We start from the raw sequence: 8,423 nt of genomic DNA on the forward strand, positions 1-8,423 counted from the left end.
ACAGCCAGAAAGTTTTTCTTTCTTTCTGGGAGTCAAAAAGTGAGACCGGCCATCGCCACCCATGGATTGCTACTGTTTTGGTCATTCGCATCAAAATTACACCAAGCTAAAAAAACAAGACTACAAACTCTTTGTTCTTTTTTTTAGAAAATCAGAATTAGCACCAAAATAGCAAGGAAATACGTACTGCTAGAAAGTGATTGATGCTACTTAATTAATAAACTCTATTGCAGCATTTTCTTTCAGCATCCTGACCGTCCACAGTCCAATCTGACGGCCAGATGACGCGCTACCCCCATCGGATTCTCTCTAAACTGGTAAACCCATCGGCGAACCACAAAAAATCCCAAGAACCGCAAGAAGTGAAACCAAAGGAAAGGCGAAGAAGAAGAAAAAAAGTGAGCGCATTTACAGGCAGGCCCTTCGTTCGCCTCGCCGGAGGAGAGTGGGCGACTGGTAGGTACGACGAGGGGGGGCCTCACGAGCTCGCCGGCGCCTGCGGCTGAGGCTGGGCGGCCAGCGGGCGGCTGAGCGGGGACGAGAACAGCGCGGCGAACGACGAGGGCCTCTGCTCCGGCGGGGCCGCCGCAATGCCGCCCCCTCCGGCGGGGGATGGGGACGAGGAGGCGGCCTGAGCCGGCGCGGCGGCGGCGGGGGCGGAGGTGGAGGCGACGCGCTCGCAGGAGGGACACATGGACAGGGTGGTGGCCGGGAGGTGCATGTAGAAGGGGTGCACCGTCTTGAGCGCGCGCAGCTCCGCCAGCTCCTTCTGCAGCCGCCGGTTCTCCTCGGTGAGCGTCTCGCAGCAGCGCTTCAGGTACTCGCAGTCCACCTCCGTCTGCTTCAGCTTCGTCCTGCACGCACCACCAGTTTTTTTTTCTTTCTTTCTCAGCCGATCGTTCCTTCCCGGACTTGATTAAAAGTTGGGTTATTTTGCTATCCTGATAATGGCAATTAATAAGTATAGATGGGCGACGCGTGCGCGTGCGCACCTGGCTCTGCGGTTCTGGAACCACACCTCCACCTGGCGCGGCCGGAGGTTGAGCTGCTTCGCCAGCGCCAGCTTCTGCTTCTGCGCGCCACCACCAACGCGTCAGGATCGATCGGCAGAGGAGAGGCGGAGCTTTGTTTGCGTCAAGGGAATGGCTGTGATCGGGGTTGGGTTCTGCTTACCGGGTTGAGCGTGGCGTGCTCCTTGAAGCTCTCCTCGAGGAACGCGGACTGCTCCTTGGAGAGGCGCAGCTTCTTGCGCGCCGAGCCGCCGTCGTCCTCGTCGCTGGCGCGGGACCCCGCGCGGTCGCCGCCACCGCCGCTCGGGCCCGGGCCGGTCTGGCCGTGCGCGGAGAAGTCGGTCGGGAAGGAGCCCGCGCTGTTGTTGGGCGACGACGACGCGGCCGCCGCCCCCGCCGCGCCGGCATCGTCCCGCTCCTCGTCGTCCTCCGCCGCCGCGCCGGCCGCGGACAGCGACGGCGCCCGGTTCACGTCGAACCCGCGCGTGGACGCCTCCAGATGCCCTGCCGAACGCGAACCGCCCGCCGTTTCAGCGACCTCGCCGACACGCCAGAAAGAACACAGGACAAGGAAAATCCGGAAACCCAATACGACCGCGACGGTGCATGCAGCGATGAGTACTCACTGGTGGCCTCGGACGGCGGCGGCCACGGGAGGCCGAGGCCGGGCACCAGTCCGGGCAGGAGCGTGAGCCGCACCGCCGGCTCCGGCGACGGACGCCGGCCGCACCGCCGGGCCCCGAACTCCAGCTCCCTCCTCCCCGGCTCCGCCTCCCCGTCCCTCCTGGCCCCGGCCCCCATCCCGAGGCCGAGCACCAGGTCCCTCCCGGCGTCCGCCATGGTCTCCCCCAAGCTGAGCCCCAACTCCATCCTGCCAGGAACCAGTAATGGAACCGTCGGGACGCGCCAGGACCAGGAGGCTTTATAGCAGCAAGCCAGCAGGAGCGGCCGGAGGAGGAGGAGACCCGCGCACCGCCCCCCCCCCCCCCCCCCCCCCCCCCTCCTTCCCGGTGCGTATGCGCGCCTGTGAGTGATAATGGCGGGTTTGACCAGTTGACGCGTGCCGCACGTGACCCGGAAAAGGCAGGCTTGGTGGGGGACGCGTATGTAAATCCCACGGCTCGCCGGGGGCCTCCTGGCGAAATAGCAGGGAACTGGATGGCAGGCGATAATAATGAGGTTAATGATTAGTGTATCGCTGGGGGCTACTACGTATCTTTTCCCTTTTATAAATGACACCCGCAATCTTTACAGGAAAGCTGCCGGTGCAGGAGCTGCTAGGCTGCGTGCTTCTTCTTTCTTTGTCTTTTTTTTTTCAATTTGTTTGTTGGTCGAACGCAAGTAGGACTGTAGGAGTATGTGTAGTTTAGTCCCCGGGTCGTGCGTGTGGGAATTGCACATTTGTTTGTACTACGTAGCGTGGGTGTGGAGACAAGCGTAAAATTCCAGCGTGTTGTTGCATAGGGACAATCTTTTAACTTGCTATTAGTAGTAGGTAGCCAGCGAGTGTGTGCATCTATTTTATTAACAAAATGTATATATACTATAGATTTCCTTCCATGTACTTCACGTCCACGTGAAGTCACCTGGAATTCTAGACGGATGCCTTAAAAAAAGAGAGAAATTTTAGATATTTTCTAAAGCAAAATATCTGGCCGCCAATTAATATATGGTAACCATCATTAATAATAATAGCTATTCGATTTATTTTGTTTCTAAAAAATTACCTACCTATATCATTATGAAGAACTAACCTAACATAATGCCCTATATCTATATCTATATCTTAATTGGGAACATTTCAGGTGCAAATCAACCTATCCGTGGAAACTATGCAAACTTCAATCTGGGCCACCGGATCAACATCCTAGGGGAGAGCGCAGGGGGAGTGGGAGGGGGGATTTGCAAAAGTGTGATTATCTAATCCAAGGGCGGGTAGTTAATTGTAAAATTACCCCCCTCCCCATACCCCTTGGATGTTGATCCGGTGTTCCAGATTGAAGTTTGCATAGTTTCCACGGAGCGGTTGGTTTGCACCTGATATGTACCCAAATCTTCTATCTTCTATTATAGAAAAATTAGAACCAACCTAATTTAGATCCTATATCTATATCTTAACTACCCATATCTACCGTTACAGAAAAATTAGATCCAGTCTAATTTATATTTTTTGTAAATTTAAGTCTATAAAATACTACCTGTCACATCTACTGTAACTATATGTCTTAATCTCTTCTCCTTATTGAAATCAAAGAGTCTATCCCAAACAGCTAATCAGATATATATGTGTGTTCATCTATCTATTTATAAAGAGTGTCATCCTTTAATTTCCAAAAACAAAATTTGATGATTTTGTGATGAGCAGCATGCTGTGGTGTTGACCTAGATGACTGGCACTAAGATAGAGCTGGGTTTACCAGCACCTTAGCCGTGATTGTGATCTATATAAGTTAAAGTATATTTACTTGCAAAAAAGAAAATATACAAATATCAAATTCTATATATTATGGTGTATAAATAAAAACTCTATTTGGCTGATGCCTTCACTCCAGTCTACAAATATTTTGGTTTTGTTCTAAATTAATTGAACTTCTCTATGTTTGATCAAATCTATAGCAAAAAATCATAAATATCTATAATATTATATTATATTTACTATATATACTAAAATATGTCTTGATCTGTATTTTCCATAAACTTTCTCAAAGTTAGATGAATTTTCTTTCGACAAAGATAAAATATACATATATAATTAATTTAAAATAGAGAGAGTGTGTTAACTAGGGGCATATAACAATAAATTACTTGCCCATGCAGTGGCACAGGTTGTTGGTAGGCTATTATACTCAAAATATTTGTGATTGTACTCGATGTGGTGTGGGTTTGTCTATTGCGGTGCTCCTATATGGTTTTCACATATTTTGGGGTGCAGACAAGTGCAAAATTCCAGCGTGCTGTTGCAGAAAGGAGATAATCTTTGCTTCGCTATTAATTAGCAGTAGTAGGTACGTAGCCAACGACCACAGCCTCCATTATATTTTCAAAAGTACAAGTACTAACCATGATGCATTTACATGTACAATGCATGGTTGCAAAAGTTTTCTGGAGATGTGGAAATGTCGAATGATGACCAATTGTGCTGTACCTGTACCGCTGTACGTACCGGTTCTTATTTTGTGCGTTGTGTCATCTGCAGCTACTAGTGGTGCCATTTTTTCCTCTTGGCCTGGCCTGCATGGAAGCTCATGATGGAGGCCAGATCCTAGTATAATTGCGGGTGGAATGAGCAAAAGGAGACCAAGAATGCAGGTCATGTGTGAGCACGGGTCTAGATAGGCTAGGCGATGCAGGCATGATTACGGCCATCAATTCCTCATCCGCCGCCATCCATCCATCCTCATCATGTATGGCGAGCCTGCCTTGCCTACCTGCATGATATGAAGCAATCCTGTTGATGTGTACAATGGGGACAAGCCGCAATCATGCCGCATCATGGCGGCATACGGCCGCCGGCCGTGTGTGGCCTAGAGCGAGAGCAAGAAAGGGGAGGGAGCATGCTGCTGCATGCCTCGGCCTGACTGCCTGCCCCTGTCGCTTGCGTGGCCTGCGCTCCGTCCTGCTCCTGCCTGCCATGATGGCGGCGAGGATGGCCTGCGGTTGGGTGATGTGGGATGGTCTCGTGGATGATGGCTCGAGTGCCACAGGCGCATCAGGATGCAATCATCCATGTTTGTACGCGGAGCGTGCCCCGGGTTCCGTTCTTCGCGGAAATAAAGTTTAGCCCCCCTTTGGTTCCCCCACAGCAAGTGTGCAAAGTAGGTATAATTAGGCTTATGCACACATCTCTCTTCCAGTCTTCTCTCCCTGTCTGTCTCCACAGCAAGAGGCTGAACAAAAACCTTCCTGTGGGGAAGAGTAAGAAAGACAAGCAGCTAGCAGCAGGCTGCGTACCTTCCGTTTTGCTTGCCATGGCAACTCGTAGTATCTTTATTTAGAAAAAGAAATCATTGGTTGCAATTCGTGTGGATTGCGTTTTCGATTGTGACACGGTCCAATTATTATCAAGATATCCAAAACAAACCAGAAACAAATGATGTGTTATGTAAAAAGTGTATTTAGTTTGTGTTATCATGAGACGCTAGGAATCCAAGGTGTCGGAGGCATGAATGCTATTCAAACCCATTTAATTGTTTCTCATAAATCTTCCATGATCATTGTCAAGAAACAAAAAAGAATTCTTCCATGATGTCCAAAGAGATCGAAATGTTCTGTGTGGACCCAAAGAGAGTTAAGTTTGTTCGGTTTTCCACTATGAAAACTTGAAAATTCAAGATGTCCGGCAGCGACATTGTTGAAAAAACACCGAAAACATCACGGTCACCTTCGAGAGGCAAACCTCATGACTAGCTAGGTTGATGAATAATTGCAAGTTTTGACCTTAGAAATATTTACCAGACATAAGGCTAAAGAGGGCTGTGAATGTGATGTAGTGGACTCAAGGGCGGCATCGGAGGCAGGTCAGAGTTCCTTAAACCATTGAAGGAAACGTTGTTTTCAAATTCCACGTGCATGGCTTTCAACCACATTTGATGTATCGCTCTTCTCGGATTTTTTTTCAATTACTATGGCATGATCCTATTATTAGCGAGATATCCAAAGCAAATCATAAATGTCGGCCTGTAATAAGGTGCATTTAATTACGTTTGACATGATGACACACTGAGAATCCAAGGTGCGGACACGAATTATATCCAAACGAAATCAATTGCTACCCCCAAAATCTTCCATGATGTAGAAAGAATCCATGAAGTAGAAAGAAAACATTCCATAAGGGCCAAATTAATTGTTAAATATCTAAGATGGTTTTGACAGTACTATAGACTTTTTAGGGGCGTGTAAAAATATATTTTTAGGGACATGTGCGGCACACTCTACTAGTCCCCCTGGCACCCACCCGGGAAACCAATTTGCAGGGATGGATCTTGCAAGGACGGGTCGAACCCTACCCGTCCCTACAAATGCATTTCCAAGAGTAAATGAGTAGGTGACCCAGTCAACTATTTCCCGGCAAAGTAAACGAATCATTTCTTGTGATGATCACTTCTTTTTCGTGATTTACCTTAGGACTATAGGAAGAAAACGACACGAGAATTAGCTTATTTGATCTCAGCATGTGTGTTTGTGTTTCCTTAAATTTATTTTAATTACCAACATTATTATTTTTTTCTGCGAACAAATGAATCTAAAGCGATGCTACTATCTTTGATTCTCTAGTCCACCCGCCACTACAGCTTTATATGCCACGCAATTATCAAACTCGGGTTATATTTCAGTTTGCCTTGTTTAGACTTTTTGTACTCTGTATCTTCACGCTTCTGTATCCAACTGATCATTTCTCACGGTACCCTGCGGCGGCATACGTGCGCATGGGCCCGTGTGTTACAGGACGGCGTCCCGTGCCGCGCCCCGCGGCGCGGTAAATGCCGCTGCCGGCAAGGGGCGCGTCATGACAGCACGCGGCCGCGACCCCGTCTCATTAACCGCGCGCGCAGGCGACGGCGTAGCGCGGCGGCGGCGGCGACGGGCGAGAGAGGGCGCAGGCCTGCGCGCGGCACTGGCACCGGCACGGGCCTGGGCGAGCGCCAACTAATTGCTTCTGCTGCTGCACGCTGGTGTTGCTGCCTGCCTCTGCCTCTGCGGCTCTGCCTCCTCCTATTTTGCCCCCGTCCCTACCCACGAGGCCACGACGCGGCGCTGGCTTGGCTGGCCCTGGCCATCGCCATGGCTGCCCCTGCCAAGTCCATGCATGTCCGCCCCGCCTCGAGCCTCACGTCACGTGGACCGCCGGATGCTTGTTGGTGTTTGCTGCAGCTACAGCTGCGGCCTGCAGCCCTGCACCGCAAGCGTGGGGAACCGACCGGGCGGTGGCCTTGTTTCATTTTCGATGGCGAATCTGGCCCACATGGCAGTGGCACGAGTCCCTCTACAATTACCGGAGACCCGTTCGATCGGCCGCTGACTTTGGACGGGACCGTTTCGTTAGGCGCACGTTGACCCCGTGAATGGAGAAAGAAAACGTTGTTTTAGAGAAAGAAGTGATCTAGAGTCACATCAAGCTCGCTAGGAACGACGGCTACGTGCGCACGGACACAGTTGAAGTTTGGCATGTCCGGACTGGACGGCAACACGGCCGGGTAAAAAATTAAAAAACGTGATGGCGAATAATATATGCCCGGCCCGCGCGGGTGAAGTCCGCGGACGTTACTGTCGTCTACGGTGCGCCTGTGGGGTGGCCACGCGATGCATCTCAACAGTATTGTAGCACGTACGGGCCGCCCGTATGGATAGGATACGGTATGAGTAGTATACAGGACAAGGTACGTATGCTTGCGGTAGTTCCCGACGCACCTAGACATGACTACTAGCTAGCTAGAGTGTAGAAGCATAGACCTGCACGTCAGGAGGCTAAGACAGAGCCGACGTCGATGCACCACTGGGGGACTGTGCATAGTCGTCTGGGCTACGCGAGAAAAGGGCGTACCACGCACGCACTGTCACGTCTACGCGCAGTAGAAAAAACACTGTCACGTACCACGCAATTCGCAAGCATACTACTCTACAGTCAGCTAGCTTGCTAGTAAACACGATCGTCAGCAGACAGACTAGCAGCAGCTAGCCTGTGTCTGTCGAGAGCGGGTGAACGTTACGATTCAAGGAAGCGGGCGCCGGGCACACTGCAGTCCGGCCGGGCCGTGCATGAACCCGCAGCTGCCGCGCGGCAGCGGTGGTGGTGGGGTTGGGCTCCGGCAATTATTGAAGTCATGCCGCCATCAAGCGGCCTGCCGCCGACCGATCGATGTCAGTAACACGAGTAGCGCACATAATTCTCGAGAAAAAAATATTACTTACATCGAGTACTAAATGAAATTTATTTGTAAAATTTTTTTATAAATGGGTATAACTTTTCATGACAAATCTAATGACAGTAATTAATCGATGATTGGCTACAGTGATGCTACAGTAACCTTCCTTCTTCATTAGATTCGTCTCGCGAAGTAGCACAGGGTTGTGGAATTAATTTTATAAATTAACTTTATTTAGCACTCTTAATTATTGGTTAAATTTTTTGTGCTACTTCTGTGCTGCTTCAAGACGCTTGGACGGGGCACGGACGGACGTGGACCGGACGACCGGTGAGAGAGGCAGCCGGCACGGACCAGACACCAGACCGGACCGATGCCAGTGATAGGGGGGCACAGGTGACGCGTCAAGGGGGGCACGGCCACCGAAGCGAGGGAGGGGCCCAACCCAGAGGACGACGGCGAGCCGCGCGGGCGGGCCTCGCCGCTCCGGCTCGTCATCCGGGGCGTCGGCTCGGGCATCGGACGGCCGCGCGTGGGGTGAGGTGACACT

General features: G+C 50.9%; 1 protein-coding gene across 1 annotated transcript; it reads right to left on the bottom strand.

Annotated features, from left to right (window-relative positions):
* Positions 1–107: 107 nt before the first annotated feature.
* LOC120680625 (homeobox-leucine zipper protein HOX11-like) lies at positions 108–1,994 on the bottom strand. Its single transcript, XM_039962125.1, has 4 exons — positions 1,637–1,994; positions 1,174–1,514; positions 993–1,072; positions 108–854 (listed from the first exon to the last, which is right to left on the bottom strand). Exons 1-4 carry the CDS (start codon positions 1,878–1,880, stop codon positions 479–481), a joined length of 1,041 nt encoding a protein of 346 aa, XP_039818059.1. The 5' UTR covers positions 1,881–1,994; the 3' UTR covers positions 108–478.
* Between the last annotated feature and the right edge of the window lie 6,429 nt (positions 1,995–8,423).

The sequence above is a fragment of the Panicum virgatum genome, chromosome 2K, assembly GCF_016808335.1.
Source record: "Panicum virgatum strain AP13 chromosome 2K, P.virgatum_v5, whole genome shotgun sequence".
Classification (NCBI taxonomy): domain Eukaryota; kingdom Viridiplantae; phylum Streptophyta; class Magnoliopsida; order Poales; family Poaceae; genus Panicum; species Panicum virgatum.

What these genes read in the sequence shown, in the direction of transcription:
- LOC120680625 (XM_039962125.1), bottom strand. Translation starts at nt 1,880, where the DNA reads ATGGAGTTGGGGCTCAGCTTGGGGGAGACCATGGCGGACGCCGGGAGG. An exon ending in AGCACGCCACGCTCAACCCG is followed by an intron (nt 1,073 to 1,173) that starts GTAAGCAGAACC and finishes GGTGGCGCGCAG; the next exon opens with AAGCAGAAGCTGGCGCTGGC. An exon ending in TTCCAGAACCGCAGAGCCAG is followed by an intron (nt 855 to 992) that starts GTGCGCACGCGC and finishes TGGTGCGTGCAG; the next exon opens with GACGAAGCTGAAGCAGACGG.